At 34.0% G+C, this 18,807-nt stretch overlaps 3 protein-coding genes across 7 annotated transcripts; all 3 read left to right on the forward strand.

The window, feature by feature from the left end:
* Positions 406-3,549, forward strand: LOC109336716 (RNA-binding protein 7-like). Of its 4 annotated transcripts, none has more exons than XM_019573479.1 (5): positions 406-486; positions 1,189-1,330; positions 2,194-2,405; positions 2,687-2,879; positions 3,020-3,549. In XM_019573479.1, exons 2-5 carry the CDS (start codon positions 1,297-1,299, stop codon positions 3,184-3,186), a joined length of 606 nt encoding a protein of 201 aa, XP_019429024.1. In that variant the 5' UTR covers positions 406-486; positions 1,189-1,296; the 3' UTR covers positions 3,187-3,549. The 4 variants fall into 4 exon arrangements, with proteins under 4 accessions (XP_019429024.1, XP_019429026.1, XP_019429023.1 ...); XM_019573481.1 differs by having other exon boundaries at positions 2,702-2,879; XM_019573478.1 differs by having other exon boundaries at positions 458-589.
* On the forward strand, positions 7,591-10,880 carry LOC109335383 (alkaline/neutral invertase CINV2-like). The gene is made up of 4 exons (XM_019571521.1): positions 7,591-7,735; positions 8,405-8,832; positions 9,600-10,031; positions 10,326-10,880. Exons 2-4 carry the CDS (start codon positions 8,455-8,457, stop codon positions 10,878-10,880), a joined length of 1,365 nt encoding a protein of 454 aa, XP_019427066.1. The 5' UTR covers positions 7,591-7,735; positions 8,405-8,454.
* Positions 14,177-18,388, forward strand: LOC109335820 (probable alkaline/neutral invertase D). 2 transcript variants are annotated; one of them, XM_019572024.1, is made up of 5 exons: positions 14,177-14,351; positions 14,983-15,410; positions 16,178-16,609; positions 16,904-17,465; positions 17,821-18,388. In XM_019572024.1, the coding sequence occupies exons 2-5, from the start codon at positions 15,033-15,035 to the stop codon at positions 18,114-18,116; spliced, it is 1,668 nt and encodes a 555-aa protein (XP_019427569.1). In that variant the 5' UTR covers positions 14,177-14,351; positions 14,983-15,032; the 3' UTR covers positions 18,117-18,388. The 2 variants fall into 2 exon arrangements, with proteins under 2 accessions (XP_019427569.1, XP_019427568.1); XM_019572023.1 differs by having other exon boundaries at positions 14,177-14,313.

Genomic DNA, 18,807 nt, shown 5'->3' on the forward strand with positions numbered 1-18,807 from the left:
TAATTATAAAAAACTTATTTCATTTCTTAATTATATATTTTATAAAAATATAATAATTTAGATGTATTTTTTAGATTGATATATTACTAATGTGAAGATATACAAAACAATAATAATTATTTTTAATTGTGTAAGCACTATAACAACTGACAATGAATATTAATTTAAATAATAATCACTTACTAGTAAAATAATTGTGCAATTGCCAAATATATGAAAATTAAGTCATTACTTTACTGATTTATATTACTATCGGCATATCATTTATTGTTATTTTATATTATTTTTATTTAAAAGTTAATAATAATTAATAAATTAATAATTAATTAGTTATTAACTATAAAAAATAATTAACAGTATATATATATTAAACACATTATCTTCAATATACTGTAATCTTTACGAAATATTGGCACTTAAAAAGGAACACCGAGCTTTTATTATGAGATTGGGTAAATGAAATAACGCAGGAAGGTAAAATCCACCGTAAGTATCGTTCCCCAATCCCTAACCCTAATTTCTTATTTGTATCGTTTGCAAGACATTTATTGCGTTGTTCATTCTCACAATCGTATTTGTAAGTTCTTAGGTATTTTCTACTTTCAATTTCTGTTGCACTGCATAAAGCTTTTCCGTCGTGTATTTTGGTTGTTGATTGATTTTCAATTTACTTATTCATTCATTCATTCATTTACGACTGTGGTGACTTTCTGATGATACTGTGAATTCGACTAAGACATTGATATTAGGATGGTTTTGCCAGTTTCGATAGTTTTAGTTCACAGAAACTTTATTAGGTTGAAGTTGAACACTAAAGTTATGTATTACTAGCTAGTTGAGATAATTTGAAGTTGTGAAGCAGGTGTAATATGTAGCTAAGAAAAAATAACATGAAAAGAATTGATCAACCGTCTCTATTTTGCATTGTTCATGATTGTTGATGTTATTTCTCATAAATCAGATTCAGATTAGGTATTTTTATTTAGGGATTTGTGAATTAATTTTGAAACTTCTGAGAACATATTTTGAAAACTATATCTTGTTATATTCAGCATAAGTCTTGCTTCAGTCTCAGTCTGCTGCAATGACCAAAGTCGTTTTGTTTATGCAAACTATATATATACACACACTAAATACCGAGTGTCTAAGACATTGACAGAAGAAACTATTTGGATTCCATAATTTTAGGTTCTGATACATTCTTTGCTGCTGATTGTCTTCCTGTCCTGAACTGAGGTTCCTCCTTTGTACAACGTCCTATTGTGGTAGGGTTTCACGTCTGATCTTGATACAGCTATGTCTGGGAGCTCAAATTGCACTGTTTACATTGGTAAGCACTCTGTTTTATTTTTTATTTTTTTCAGCTTAAATGATCTTTGAACTTTTTCTCTTACATAAATTTGTTTCTTGGTGGTTTTTTTGTAATGTTACTCATTTTTCTTAGAGAAAGAGTCAAATTTCTTACCTGAATGCATCCTTTTTTATCTCACACTGTAGTGAGATAATTTTTGGATGTTATTATGAGGAAGTTATTGTGTGTATTTTTTATGATAATTTCTGCACTTGATAGGAAAATTTCCTTGGACTTTTTTCCATTAACTGGTAGTCTCAGACTCTCGGCTATGCATTTATACGATTCAATCACCTCTCTGTTTAAACAAGAATGCAACATTTAATACCCATTGTCAATGTCACTTACCTGTTATTTGAGCAAAATTACAGATATATGTAATATGTTCTCCAACGTGACAAGATGTTGCAGCGGAGGTTCCTTTTTCTTTTGTAATTCTTTTGGCATGCTTTTGTCACTTTTACCTTATGGTAATTTTCAGGTTGTGTTGTAGTATAAGTTATTTGAAGTTTATTTAATTAGCAGAAAGAAAAAACTTTTTGATCCTTGTATCAAGATATGTTGAAGGGGATTAATGTTGAATATCTGTTTCTCTTTCAATAGGGGATGATTTCGTCCGCATATATGGAGTTATTTTGAAAGTGACCTATGCAAAACACATTTATCTTCACATATTTTTCTGGGGTTTATATTATACTTAATTATTATGGATTTATGGTTTATTGAGACTTATATTATTTGGCCAAAAAACAAAGTTTAACGGGCTTTTGGGCTACCTGTCCAGTATAGAGAATATGGCATCTACATTTAGTTGCTGATTTATGTATATGTATTTGTTTCAGGTAATCTGGATGAGAGGGTGACAGACAGGGTCTTGTATGATATCCTGATTCAGGCAGGACCAGTGGTAGATTTGCACATCCCTAAAGATAAGGAAACAGATAAACCAAAAGGTTTTGCCTTTGCAGAATATGAAACTGAGGAGGTCGCAGACTATGCTGTCAGGCTTTTCTCAGGCCTTGTGACACTCTACAACAGAACACTGAAGTTTGCGGTGCGTTCTTGACATCTATGCTTTCCACCTGTTGAGAGCTGGATATTTTTTAATCTTTATTTGCAATTGTTGATTGGAAGTTCATATGCTCTATGAGCATATTGGCTATAGCTTTATAATAGAAGCATGCATCTTTTTCAATTTTTTTGGATGCATCCATCTATTCCGTGGGACATCATGTAGCAGGGTTCCATATGTTGGATTGCAGATCCATGTAATAAATATTAATTGAAATTTTAGATTTATGTCCTAGTTTTGGGCTTCGTTAATGAAATGTACAGTCTGCTAATAAACAGATATCTGGGAAAGACAAAACTACCTCTAAAGGTTCTACTGCAATTACACCCACATCAAATTCTTCTCAGCGACCAAGGCCTTACCAAATGCCTATAAATAACTCAGAAAATTTTCCGCACTCCAATAGACTATCAACTCCTGACCGGTTTTCAGATTATGCTGTGAATCATTCCCAAGGTAATGTATTTACTTGATAACCTGCTTCAGTTTCTCCTTTTTATTTATCTAAATTGCCGTTTTGTTAATCTAATAATATTCTTGTATAAACATAGTTGATTGCTGAACAACTCCTTTTATTTTTTTAAATCCCATGCCAGTTCCTCCTCTTCATGTGACTGACCAATCTAGTGGGTATGGATCTCACCACACTGTTAACAATTATGAATACAGTCGGAGAGCTTTTGGTGGAACATTGGATAACATTAGCCATTCTAGGTCACGCCGCCATGAGAGAAGTAGCCCAATCACATACCCATCTTACTAATATTTCAAAAGGTCTATCAGAAATTAATTTAAACTTAAAATTGAAGTCTTAGACTCATAGGTCTTAATGGAAAATGCTTTGGCGCAATGCATATGCTTTAAGCAAAGCCATTGTTTTGGTGTACCTATGTACTATTTCTTTATCCATGGAAGTGGGGTGCATATGCTTTAAGCAAAACCATTGTTTTATGTGTACCTATGTACTTCGTTATTCATGTAGGTTGCTGTTAATGAACTTAATGACCAATCCCTGTTTACTTCTGTAGGTTGAACACTGAAATTAAGTATAGATTTCTTAATGCTTTCTTTTGTCTGTATTTGTATTTGTTTAAAACTGGTTTTCTCCAGTGAACTATTCTTTCTGCATTTGTTTGGTTTTCAAAACTACCCAATATTTCACTTTCGAGCAATGCTACCTAGCCAAAACTAAAGGTTATAATTTTGATAGAATTCAAGGGTGGTTGTTCGATGACATAAAGTGATAGGGACCATTGACTTATTCAAGAGTCATCAAGGGGCAATAAAGTTCTAGCTCTGGCATTTTTTTCACTTTAAAATGGATTGACGGATTTTATTGAATGTGTGCTATTGTGTCAGAGATCAAGGTTGAATGAATAGATCTAAGCAAGCTGTAACTCTTTCTTTTACTTTAGGTGTTTGTTTGGTAGTTGACATGATTTTGAGCACATTCATAGGAATGTGATGCTTGATAATGTGATGCATTTGTTAGTTTTCTTCCCATGGCTAGCTTTCACCATCCTATATCCATGAAAGGAGAATTATAGATTTGTATGTACCCAAAGATGTTGACATGCTTTAGCAGGTGTTTTACCCGACCAAGGTAAAAGAAGGGAGATATTCTTATCTTTGTCGTTGATTTATTATGTGCTAACTGTATCTTTCATGTGTACAAACATTGACTCTTGAATTCGAGTATTGTGGATGGAAAAAATTTCCACTAAAAGAGTTAGTCTCACATACCTGTGGATGTTTCCGGCTCGGACATGATTGTCTCTAGTGCGATAATACCAATGAGAAACAAAAAAAAATATTGACTCTTGCAACATGGAATAGACAACAACCCACGGGAGACAAAAACAAGACTTGGTTGGGATAAAGTGTTTTTTCTTCCCAACACTCCAAATATGAGGATGTCAATTTGCATCCTTGTTTGTTTGGGTATCGTTGCGGTTCAATTCAAATTCTAGGAATACCTTTATCCAAGCCACCACGGGGGAGTTTAATAATATCTCACAATACTGCAGTTAGAACAATAGAAAGACCACACGTTCGGGTGCTTGAGGGATCTTAAAAGTAAAAGCACCCATACAACCTTCAGAAAATCCACCCCACCATCGAGCATGGTGTCATCATCAACGTTAGCATTTTTATCCTCTCATCACAGAAAGAAGTTCCAACCAATTGTCACAGGGTTTGTTCTTAGGTACACAGATCGTGGTAAATGGGCAAAGATGTATTCAATACCAAATCATATCCTACACATAAGAAAGTGATACATATTCTTTATAAATCAATCATTAATAAACAATATTATTTTGTGACATGTTAGTTTTCTTATGGTGTAGGAGAATTTTAGGAAGATATATAATTTTTCTAATCTAAATAAACAAAAATGCCAATAACTTGTCATTTTCCATGTAAAAGTGCACAGACATAAATCCATTTTCCATTGCTAAAAATTGAATGAAGCACAAAGCAAACCCAACAGGCAACAGCTTCAGGTCGACGTTGGGATGTTCACCAAACCCCCACCTAATCAATTATAATTTATTGCATTCATTTAACAGGTATAAAGATGAGAAAAAGAAAAAGGCATTTAGAACCTTGCAGCATACAAAATAAGACGTTGACCTAAATACTCCATCTACCCAAATTAATGTTATTAAGACTTATCTGGCCCTTGTACCCTAGGTTGGGCCTTATATTGTGGTAGGAGAACACATCATGCCTCCCTGGCGCCCACAACAAGAAACTAAACTAGTTGTACACGAGTAATAATTATTATAATGAGATACATAATGATGTGAGACTTACTCAAGCAAGAAATTCAAAATGGGGTCACTTTTCTTGAAGCTTTCAATTCAAGGAAGTACCCCAATTGAGGGTAGCTAGCGCCTACTCAACCAAATCCTTGTGAAACAAAATGTCCACGTTTTACTTCTCTATATGGTTGTCTAAGTCCCCACCTTCCGTAAGGGTAGGTAGGGTACCCTTTTTCAAGTTTTGATTTTTGCCCTTTCTTCAACGCTTCCTTTTCCGTGTTTAAGAATGTAGATATAGTTTTTATTTAGAGAATAATGTATCTCCTTATATAAGGAGATAACTTATCTCCTCTAGCCATTAAAAATGTGACATGTGTGCTATTTTGTTTATTTTTAAAAATATTTTTATAGAAAATGATGAAACATGACACATGTCATGATTTCACTGGCAGGAGGAGATAACTTATCTCCTTATACAAGGAGATACTCCAATCCCTTTTATTTATTTCATAACATGGTGAGGGGAGCACATCAGTTGTCCCACAATGAATGATATACCATATGTTATAACCTTGTGATTGATTAAAAAATATATGTTTAAATTAAAATTTAATTTTTAAATATTCTTTTAACCGATTATAAGGTCTGACACATGAAATGACACTCATTATGGGGCAACAGATGTATACCCGATGTTGAGACATATAATTGCCTTTAAATAGGAATTGGTTTGAGTTCTAATGGATAAGATTTCCAACTCAGGGCTGACCATATATCTTTCACTATTCGGGAAAAAAATAATATTATGATTATACTATCTTTCTTTTTTCATTGCCAATTGTTTAATGTAAAATTTTCCATGAAAGCAGGAACGTGGAGCATGATTCATGCTTACCCGCGTTTCCAAGAAATATAGTATTATTCATATTCATAGTCGTAAACTCGTGCTGTGTTTCATGCTGATTATAAATTATAAATAAAGAGAACATAAGACAAGTTTAACTGTGGTTGATAGACTAGCTTACTCTATTAATCAGATCCAACCCAACTCCTAACCTTTGGATATCAACATCTGACTTTCAGAAGCACATCTGTCACATAATTTTGTGTCACTCTATATATCAGGAGGTGTAATTGGCAAAAGATATATTATAATTACACCTTTAACTTAAATAGTTTTTTCCAACTAATCAAAATTGATGATATATAAAGTGGTACGAAAAATTGAACAACAAATGTGTTCCCATTAATTGGTAGTTAACATATTACTGTTAATCAAAAATTTTGTTACGCATGATTTGTATTAACTGTATTCTTATTGGTGCCCTTTTATTATAAGTCAGGAACTATTCATTTGTGCCAAGCGTCTTTCGTAATAAATATCACTCTCAAGATTCAAATCTTAAATTTTGGATTATATGATCCAACAAAAACTCTCACCATTAGAGGATTGATTTATTCTATTCATTCTTACTCTAATACAGTACGGTCCATTCATTATTTATTTTTGTTTTATGGGAAGCATAAATTCATTAATGTGACAATTAAACACTCCATTATCAATGGAGACATTTATTATTAACGTATTTAATTTATGTTACTAATAATGTTTTTATACAATTTATATCTTTTACTAAGCCAACCATGCATAGCAAATTCAATTACATTTATGAACTCAATCTGGAGACATTTGATTATAAATATCAATTTGTATTTTTGAGTATCACTCGTAATCGCAACTTAGTTTTTATGAAATACTGTCAAAAAACGAATAAAATAAGTAATTTGAACAAAATTTATATATATTATACCATAAATAAATAACTACTCTATCAATTTATTTTCAATTAATACCAGAGTACCTTTTAAAGTAACCTCAAGATTAGTTAATTATTATAAGTAAAAAGAAAATGACTAAATACAAGATCAAGCATGGCTTAAGCCACCAAAAGTTCACATCAAAAGTCAACTTCTCAATTGATTCATTTCACCAACCATTTAAGAATAGGTGAGGAAGAATACAAGTTGAAATATAATTATCACAGTTATGCGCACATCTGTTATAGAAAATAATGTATTACTTCACATGTTACTACTTATGATTGATTGAAAAATTGTATTTAAGTTAAAAAATTAATATTTACATTTTTTCTGACTAATCACATACACATTGAACTACATTTTGGATAGAAAATATGGACCGACTTACTCAAGAGGTAAGTTAAAAAAAGTTACTCATATCATATTCATCGAACAACCAATAGTTTGAATGAGCGAGTAGATATAAATCATTAAATTTATTTAGAATTGATGATTGGATCTCAGTCATTAATTAAGTGTAAATATCCCCTCGTGCTGCAACAGGCTGTTCCCGGTAACCACTTTTACATCGAACTAGAGTAGTTCTCTTCTTTCGCTATAAATATCAGCATTCCAGAATTTCATCATTTTTTCCTCTCCCCTTTTTCGTTAACCGTCAATCTCTCCGGCCGCCATTTACCGGCGATTTCGCCGGCGAGTCACCGTTGTCTTTTCCACTGTCTTCAGATTCTCCCCTTCTTCTCAATATCCTTCGTTTTCCTTTGGTATTCTCAGATCTGTCTTTATTTCTCTTTATTCATTAATTACTCTCATTCCGAGTTAACACTTTCCGAATTTGTCTGTGTTGTTAGCACTTTTTTGCCTCGGTTCATTCCTACTTCACACTTTCGATGAATCTTGATCCGTTATTTGTTTTTCATTTAATGTGTTACTTGTTGCTTTGTTGTTACATTATTTACATTACATCTTTCAAATTTGATGATACTATTGGAAATTATTGAAGATTTTTTATTTTGTCAAATATGCACTGAGATGTTTGTTTTTTCTTCCACTTTGTTCCCATTTCTGGAGCTTAATATTCGAAACTGGGTCGTGTAGACTGTAGAGTATAACTGGTTTTAATCAATTGGATTGTTTTGATTGTGACTTTTAATTGTGCTCATTGAAGGTGATGCTGTTTGTAGGTTGAACATGTTTTGTTGAAAATACATTGAATGTTGTTTGGTTTTTGTTTCAGTGTTTTCACTTTGTTCCCAACTATGAAGCTTAATCAAAAGTTGGATTTTTTAGTTTTGCTCTATTTGTATATATTCTTTTTACTAATTTGAGCATTAGAAATGTGTTCCTTCCAGTTTTGTATTTGACATTGGAGAGTTATTAATTTTCTGCCAGCAGGTAATATTTAATTTTGATATATTCATTTTGGTACTGGAGAAGTGAAGAAAATGGATGGACCTTTAGGACTTCGGAAAGTCGGCTCACACTGCTCTATCTCTGAGATGGATGATTTTGATCCCTCACGTCTATTTGACAGGCACCGGTTGAACATAGAGAGGAAGAGGTCGTTTGATGAGAGGTCATTTAGTGAACTGTCAGCTAGTTTTTCTAGAGTGGGCTTGGATAACTATGACACATATTCACCTGGAGGAAGATCTGGTTTTAACACACCTGCCTCGTCTACACGGAATTCATTTGAGCCTCACCCTATGGTTGCTGATGCATGGGAATCCCTCCGAAAATCTCTAGTCCATTTCAGAGGTCAACCAGTTGGCACTATTGCAGCTGTTGATCATCAATCGGAGGAAGTTCTAAACTATGATCAGGTGAGTTCCTCAATCAACACTGAAATGTCATAATTACAATTTCGAGGCGCGGACAATTTTTTTGGGAACCTGTGAGGGTGTGAGCAACGGGAAGAAAATCAGCTGTTGAACACGAAACATCAACAACATGAGACATGACAGTGAATGCTTAGACTTTACTTATTAATCTACAACTTTGGATGTAATGATCCTAATGATACTACTAAAACACATTAAACAGAGGTGTTACAAATTAATATATATTTGATTGACAATGAAAAAAATGAATTGACAAAAAATGAATATTATAGTTGTTGGATGTTTGATAAAGTCGGCAGAGGCGCGGAGCCATTTGTTTAACATACAACTTCCTATTTTGGAAATTACAATATTTAGATGAGTGTTGGTAAAATAGCTAAGCAAATAACAAAGTGGAGAAGAGTTTACGGGATTAATAAAACATACTTTCCAAAAAAATATTAAAAGATAGTATTTACTAACAACAGTTTTCAGCACCTTGAGTTCTCTCATAAGCCACAATTTCCCGGAGTTGTCAGCTATTCTTTTAGTACTGGACTTGTATATACTTTTGTTTTGATATGCCTTGTGTTTCTTGCTAAGCATGCATAATGGATTGTTTCTGTCCTTGATTTTTTGTTGATTATAAGAAGGAACTCTGGGGTTATGTTAGTGGGGCCCCTGACATACCTCAATCTTTCTACTATTACACATTGATAGAGGACAGCTAAGAATCAGTATGATATTTATTGATATGTTTTCTTTTCTAGGTTTTTGTTCGAGATTTTGTGCCAAGTGCTCTAGCCTTTTTGATGAATGGTGAACCAGAAATAGTTAAGAACTTCTTATTGAAGACACTGCATCTTCAGGGGTGGGAAAAAAGAATAGATCGATTTAAGCTTGGTGAAGGTGTTATGCCAGCTAGCTTCAAAGTCCTTCATGATCCTGTTCGGAAAACAGATACTCTCATTGCAGATTTTGGTGAAAGTGCGATTGGAAGAGTTGCTCCTGTTGACTCTGGATTCTGGTGGATCATTTTGCTTCGTGCTTACACAAAGTCTACAGGGGATTTATCTCTGGCTGAATCATCAGACTGTCAAAAGGGAATGAAGCTTATATTGACTCTATGCTTGTCTGAGGGATTTGATACATTCCCAACTCTGCTTTGTGCTGATGGGTGCTCCATGATTGATCGAAGAATGGTAAGGCATAATTTGCAGTTGTTTCTCAGTTTGTTGATAAAATAATGTTGCTTCTTTTTTTCGATATTACGAATGGTGTTTGTTTTACACCATTGTACAAAGCTGGCCATTTTTAGCGCAAGGCGATGCAAGTGCAATTAGATTTGTTGTTACAAGTCTTGCTCTTATTCAACTGTTGTTTATCATATGTAGATTCCAAGTTCAAGGAGATATGGTTTAACATTCACTCATATATTTAGGTTATTTGGAAGAACTGGCATATTTTATTAATTGTTTCTCGCTTTTTTTCTGCAGGGAATTTATGGCTATCCTATAGAGATTCAAGCACTGTTCTTTATGGCATTGAGATGTGCTTTGGCAATGCTGAAACAGGACGATGCAGAAGGAAAAGAATGTGTAGAGCGCATTGCGAAGCGTTTGCATGCACTAAGTTATCACATGCGGAGTTATTTTTGGCTCGACTTCCAACAACTAAATGACATTTATCGATATAAGACTGAGGAGTATTCACATACTGCAGTAAATAAGTTTAATGTTATTCCTGATTCAATCCCAGAATGGGTGTTTGACTTTATGCCAACGCGTGGTGGCTACTTTATTGGAAATGTCAGTCCAGCCCGGATGGATTTTCGATGGTTTGCTTTAGGTAATTGTGTTGCAATTCTATCTTCTCTAGCAACTGCAGAGCAATCAATGGCTATCATGGATCTTATTGAAGCTCGCTGGGATGAGCTGGTTGGAGAAATGCCCCTAAAGATATCTTATCCTGCAATAGAGAGCCACGAGTGGCGAGCAACATGGAATAGACAACAACCCACGGGAGACAAAAACAAGACTTGGTTGGGATAAAGTGTTTTTTCTTCCCAACACTCCAAATATGAGGATGTCAATTTGCATCCTTGTTTGTTTGGGTATCGTTGCGGTTCAATTCAAATTCTAGGAATACCTTTATCCAAGCCACCACGGGGGAGTTTAATAATATCTCACAATACTGCAGTTAGAACAATAGAAAGACCACACGTTCGGGTGCTTGAGGGATCTTAAAAGTAAAAGCACCCATACAACCTTCAGAAAATCCACCCCACCATCGAGCATGGTGTCATCATCAACGTTAGCATTTTTATCCTCTCATCACAGAAAGAAGTTCCAACCAATTGTCACAGGGTTTGTTCTTAGGTACACAGATCGTGGTAAATGGGCAAAGATGTATTCAATACCAAATCATATCCTACACATAAGAAAGTGATACATATTCTTTATAAATCAATCATTAATAAACAATATTATTTTGTGACATGTTAGTTTTCTTATGGTGTAGGAGAATTTTAGGAAGATATATAATTTTTCTAATCTAAATAAACAAAAATGCCAATAACTTGTCATTTTCCATGTAAAAGTGCACAGACATAAATCCATTTTCCATTGCTAAAAATTGAATGAAGCACAAAGCAAACCCAACAGGCAACAGCTTCAGGTCGACGTTGGGATGTTCACCAAACCCCCACCTAATCAATTATAATTTATTGCATTCATTTAACAGGTATAAAGATGAGAAAAAGAAAAAGGCATTTAGAACCTTGCAGCATACAAAATAAGACGTTGACCTAAATACTCCATCTACCCAAATTAATGTTATTAAGACTTATCTGGCCCTTGTACCCTAGGTTGGGCCTTATATTGTGGTAGGAGAACACATCATGCCTCCCTGGCGCCCACAACAAGAAACTAAACTAGTTGTACACGAGTAATAATTATTATAATGAGATACATAATGATGTGAGACTTACTCAAGCAAGAAATTCAAAATGGGGTCACTTTTCTTGAAGCTTTCAATTCAAGGAAGTACCCCAATTGAGGGTAGCTAGCGCCTACTCAACCAAATCCTTGTGAAACAAAATGTCCACGTTTTACTTCTCTATATGGTTGTCTAAGTCCCCACCTTCCGTAAGGGTAGGTAGGGTACCCTTTTTCAAGTTTTGATTTTTGCCCTTTCTTCAACGCTTCCTTTTCCGTGTTTAAGAATGTAGATATAGTTTTTATTTAGAGAATAATGTATCTCCTTATATAAGGAGATAACTTATCTCCTCTAGCCATTAAAAATGTGACATGTGTGCTATTTTGTTTATTTTTAAAAATATTTTTATAGAAAATGATGAAACATGACACATGTCATGATTTCACTGGCAGGAGGAGATAACTTATCTCCTTATACAAGGAGATACTCCAATCCCTTTTATTTATTTCATAACATGGTGAGGGGAGCACATCAGTTGTCCCACAATGAATGATATACCATATGTTATAACCTTGTGATTGATTAAAAAATATATGTTTAAATTAAAATTTAATTTTTAAATATTCTTTTAACCGATTATAAGGTCTGACACATGAAATGACACTCATTATGGGGCAACAGATGTATACCCGATGTTGAGACATATAATTGCCTTTAAATAGGAATTGGTTTGAGTTCTAATGGATAAGATTTCCAACTCAGGGCTGACCATATATCTTTCACTATTCGGGAAAAAAATAATATTATGATTATACTATCTTTCTTTTTTCATTGCCAATTGTTTAATGTAAAATTTTCCATGAAAGCAGGAACGTGGAGCATGATTCATGCTTACCCGCGTTTCCAAGAAATATAGTATTATTCATATTCATAGTCGTAAACTCGTGCTGTGTTTCATGCTGATTATAAATTATAAATAAAGAGAACATAAGACAAGTTTAACTGTGGTTGATAGACTAGCTTACTCTATTAATCAGATCCAACCCAACTCCTAACCTTTGGATATCAACATCTGACTTTCAGAAGCACATCTGTCACATAATTTTGTGTCACTCTATATATCAGGAGGTGTAATTGGCAAAAGATATATTATAATTACACCTTTAACTTAAATAGTTTTTTCCAACTAATCAAAATTGATGATATATAAAGTGGTACGAAAAATTGAACAACAAATGTGTTCCCATTAATTGGTAGTTAACATATTACTGTTAATCAAAAATTTTGTTACGCATGATTTGTATTAACTGTATTCTTATTGGTGCCCTTTTATTATAAGTCAGGAACTATTCATTTGTGCCAAGCGTCTTTCGTAATAAATATCACTCTCAAGATTCAAATCTTAAATTTTGGATTATATGATCCAACAAAAACTCTCACCATTAGAGGATTGATTTATTCTATTCATTCTTACTCTAATACAGTACGGTCCATTCATTATTTATTTTTGTTTTATGGGAAGCATAAATTCATTAATGTGACAATTAAACACTCCATTATCAATGGAGACATTTATTATTAACGTATTTAATTTATGTTACTAATAATGTTTTTATACAATTTATATCTTTTACTAAGCCAACCATGCATAGCAAATTCAATTACATTTATGAACTCAATCTGGAGACATTTGATTATAAATATCAATTTGTATTTTTGAGTATCACTCGTAATCGCAACTTAGTTTTTATGAAATACTGTCAAAAAACGAATAAAATAAGTAATTTGAACAAAATTTATATATATTATACCATAAATAAATAACTACTCTATCAATTTATTTTCAATTAATACCAGAGTACCTTTTAAAGTAACCTCAAGATTAGTTAATTATTATAAGTAAAAAGAAAATGACTAAATACAAGATCAAGCATGGCTTAAGCCACCAAAAGTTCACATCAAAAGTCAACTTCTCAATTGATTCATTTCACCAACCATTTAAGAATAGGTGAGGAAGAATACAAGTTGAAATATAATTATCACAGTTATGCGCACATCTGTTATAGAAAATAATGTATTACTTCACATGTTACTACTTATGATTGATTGAAAAATTGTATTTAAGTTAAAAAATTAATATTTACATTTTTTCTGACTAATCACATACACATTGAACTACATTTTGGATAGAAAATATGGACCGACTTACTCAAGAGGTAAGTTAAAAAAAGTTACTCATATCATATTCATCGAACAACCAATAGTTTGAATGAGCGAGTAGATATAAATCATTAAATTTATTTAGAATTGATGATTGGATCTCAGTCATTAATTAAGTGTAAATATCCCCTCGTGCTGCAACAGGCTGTTCCCGGTAACCACTTTTACATCGAACTAGAGTAGTTCTCTTCTTTCGCTATAAATATCAGCATTCCAGAATTTCATCATTTTTTCCTCTCCCCTTTTTCGTTAACCGTCAATCTCTCCGGCCGCCATTTACCGGCGATTTCGCCGGCGAGTCACCGTTGTCTTTTCCACTGTCTTCAGATTCTCCCCTTCTTCTCAATATCCTTCGTTTTCCTTTGGTATTCTCAGATCTGTCTTTATTTCTCTTTATTCATTAATTACTCTCATTCCGAGTTAACACTTTCCGAATTTGTCTGTGTTGTTAGCACTTTTTTGCCTCGGTTCATTCCTACTTCACACTTTCGATGAATCTTGATCCGTTATTTGTTTTTCATTTAATGTGTTACTTGTTGCTTTGTTGTTACATTATTTACATTACATCTTTCAAATTTGATGATACTATTGGAAATTATTGAAGATTTTTTATTTTGTCAAATATGCACTGAGATGTTTGTTTTTTCTTCCACTTTGTTCCCATTTCTGGAGCTTAATATTCGAAACTGGGTCGTGTAGACTGTAGAGTATAACTGGTTTTAATCAATTGGATTGTTTTGATTGTGACTTTTAATTGTGCTCATTGAAGGTGATGCTGTTTGTAGGTTGAACATGTTTTGTTGAAAATACATTGAATGTTGTTTGGTTTTTGTTTCAGTGTTTTCACTTTGTTCCCAACTATGAAGCTTAATCAAAAGTTGGATTTTTTAGTTTTGCTCTATTTGTATATATTCTTTTTACTAATTTGAGCATTAGAAATGTGTTCCTTCCAGTTTTGTATTTGACATTGGAGAGTTATTAATTTTCTGCCAGCAGGTAATATTTAATTTTGATATATTCATTTTGGTACTGGAGAAGTGAAGAAAATGGATGGACCTTTAGGACTTCGGAAAGTCGGCTCACACTGCTCTATCTCTGAGATGGATGATTTTGATCCCTCACGTCTATTTGACAGGCACCGGTTGAACATAGAGAGGAAGAGGTCGTTTGATGAGAGGTCATTTAGTGAACTGTCAGCTAGTTTTTCTAGAGTGGGCTTGGATAACTATGACACATATTCACCTGGAGGAAGATCTGGTTTTAACACACCTGCCTCGTCTACACGGAATTCATTTGAGCCTCACCCTATGGTTGCTGATGCATGGGAATCCCTCCGAAAATCTCTAGTCCATTTCAGAGGTCAACCAGTTGGCACTATTGCAGCTGTTGATCATCAATCGGAGGAAGTTCTAAACTATGATCAGGTGAGTTCCTCAATCAACACTGAAATGTCATAATTACAATTTCGAGGCGCGGACAATTTTTTTGGGAACCTGTGAGGGTGTGAGCAACGGGAAGAAAATCAGCTGTTGAACACGAAACATCAACAACATGAGACATGACAGTGAATGCTTAGACTTTACTTATTAATCTACAACTTTGGATGTAATGATCCTAATGATACTACTAAAACACATTAAACAGAGGTGTTACAAATTAATATATATTTGATTGACAATGAAAAAAATGAATTGACAAAAAATGAATATTATAGTTGTTGGATGTTTGATAAAGTCGGCAGAGGCGCGGAGCCATTTGTTTAACATACAACTTCCTATTTTGGAAATTACAATATTTAGATGAGTGTTGGTAAAATAGCTAAGCAAATAACAAAGTGGAGAAGAGTTTACGGGATTAATAAAACATACTTTCCAAAAAAATATTAAAAGATAGTATTTACTAACAACAGTTTTCAGCACCTTGAGTTCTCTCATAAGCCACAATTTCCCGGAGTTGTCAGCTATTCTTTTAGTACTGGACTTGTATATACTTTTGTTTTGATATGCCTTGTGTTTCTTGCTAAGCATGCATAATGGATTGTTTCTGTCCTTGATTTTTTGTTGATTATAAGAAGGAACTCTGGGGTTATGTTAGTGGGGCCCCTGACATACCTCAATCTTTCTACTATTACACATTGATAGAGGACAGCTAAGAATCAGTATGATATTTATTGATATGTTTTCTTTTCTAGGTTTTTGTTCGAGATTTTGTGCCAAGTGCTCTAGCCTTTTTGATGAATGGTGAACCAGAAATAGTTAAGAACTTCTTATTGAAGACACTGCATCTTCAGGGGTGGGAAAAAAGAATAGATCGATTTAAGCTTGGTGAAGGTGTTATGCCAGCTAGCTTCAAAGTCCTTCATGATCCTGTTCGGAAAACAGATACTCTCATTGCAGATTTTGGTGAAAGTGCGATTGGAAGAGTTGCTCCTGTTGACTCTGGATTCTGGTGGATCATTTTGCTTCGTGCTTACACAAAGTCTACAGGGGATTTATCTCTGGCTGAATCATCAGACTGTCAAAAGGGAATGAAGCTTATATTGACTCTATGCTTGTCTGAGGGATTTGATACATTCCCAACTCTGCTTTGTGCTGATGGGTGCTCCATGATTGATCGAAGAATGGTAAGGCATAATTTGCAGTTGTTTCTCAGTTTGTTGATAAAATAATGTTGCTTCTTTTTTTCGATATTACGAATGGTGTTTGTTTTACACCATTGTACAAAGCTGGCCATTTTTAGCGCAAGGCGATGCAAGTGCAATTAGATTTGTTGTTACAAGTCTTGCTCTTATTCAACTGTTGTTTATCATATGTAGATTCCAAGTTCAAGGAGATATGGTTTAACATTCACTCATATATTTAGGTTATTTGGAAGAACTGGCATATTTTATTAATTGTTTCTCGCTTTTTTTCTGCAGGGAATTTATGGCTATCCTATAGAGATTCAAGCACTGTTCTTTATGGCATTGAGATGTGCTTTGGCAATGCTGAAACAGGACGATGCAGAAGGAAAAGAATGTGTAGAGCGCATTGCGAAGCGTTTGCATGCACTAAGTTATCACATGCGGAGTTATTTTTGGCTCGACTTCCAACAACTAAATGACATTTATCGATATAAGACTGAGGAGTATTCACATACTGCAGTAAATAAGTTTAATGTTATTCCTGATTCAATCCCAGAATGGGTGTTTGACTTTATGCCAACGCGTGGTGGCTACTTTATTGGAAATGTCAGTCCAGCCCGGATGGATTTTCGATGGTTTGCTTTAGGTAATTGTGTTGCAATTCTATCTTCTCTAGCAACTGCAGAGCAATCAATGGCTATCATGGATCTTATTGAAGCTCGCTGGGATGAGCTGGTTGGAGAAATGCCCCTAAAGATATCTTATCCTGCAATAGAGAGCCACGAGTGGCGAATTGTTACTGGTTGTGATCCCAAAAATACCAGATGGAGTTACCATAATGGAGGATCTTGGCCAGGTTCTCCCTTTCTTCCATCATGCTTAGGAATTTAAGCTGCATTTACCATGGGTTGTGGGCTGGAATCAGGATAACATCTAAAAATGTTTTTTTATGTTATTTGCACAAATTAAATGTACACCAAACCTTAGTCACTTTCCACTTTGGGAAAACAAAGGAAAGTGACTAAGGCATTGTCAAAATCCGGAAAAACTTTTGCTATTATCAGTATTTATATTTTTTGACTGAATGATAGTCTGAACTATGTATCAGAAGCATGCTTGATAATTCTTCCGATATGTTATGAATAAAAACAATTATAAACATACAGTTCTGATGGTTTTATTTTTTGACTTTGCTACTTGGTTGAGTGCAGTGCTCCTTTGGCTAGTAACAGCTGCTTGCATCAAAACGGGGCGACCACAAATTGCAAGACGTGCAATCGAGCTTGCTGAGAGTCGTTTACTGAAGGATGGGTGGCCTGAATATTACGATGGTAAACTCGGGAGATATATTGGCAAACAGGCAAGAAAATACCAAACATGGTCTATTGCAGGCTATCTGGTGGCAAAGATGATGCTGGAGGACCCCTCACACCTGGGGATGATTTCGCTCGAAGAAGACAGACAGATGAAGCCATTGATTAAAAGATCATCTTCTTGGACTTGCTGAAAAGATTGAGCAATAGTTAAGTAGTACAAAAGTAATAGAAAAAAAACTTAGAAGGTGAGAGATATTGTTGTTTCATTACATGGCACCATTCTTGACAAGGCTTGGTTGAAAGTTTAGTTTGTGTAAAAATAGCTGCTGCTGAGACTGGCATCATGCTTTTCCCAAATAATAGAAAAGACACATATGTTCATATGTTTTTAGTTCCATGCTATTAATACCAACTTGTTGCATGGGATTATTAGTAAGAAGCAAAAGTATGAGACATTCTTCATTAAGTAATGTGTTCCACCCATTGATCTATAGTTATTAATAAGGTTTATTGTTAAAAGGGACGAGAAAAGAAAGCATTGGCTTCTTAGTGTGAAAATTTTACTCTTCACAAATATAATGAAACATTCCCTATGAATTTTATCAACCTTTCTTTTACCAAGAAAGCTATTGTAACAGAAGTAGATAGCAGTTTTTTTGTAGTTTATTGATTTAATAGACTGTTATGCATCTAATAATGCTATTGTAAAAGAATACTATTTAATAGACAGTATTCTTTTAACATATGAAACCCTTTGTCAAAGATGTATGAACCCATTGAAGAATACAAGCAAGAAAGTGATGATGAAGAAGAGAAGAAATGAAATGCAGAGAAGACAAAATTGCCTTATGCAAAGAAAACGAAAAAGTCTTCTTTATTGAG

The sequence above is a fragment of the Lupinus angustifolius genome, chromosome LG20 (genome assembly GCF_001865875.1).
Source record: "Lupinus angustifolius cultivar Tanjil chromosome LG20, LupAngTanjil_v1.0, whole genome shotgun sequence".
In the NCBI taxonomy this organism is placed as follows: Eukaryota; Viridiplantae; Streptophyta; class Magnoliopsida; order Fabales; family Fabaceae; genus Lupinus; species Lupinus angustifolius.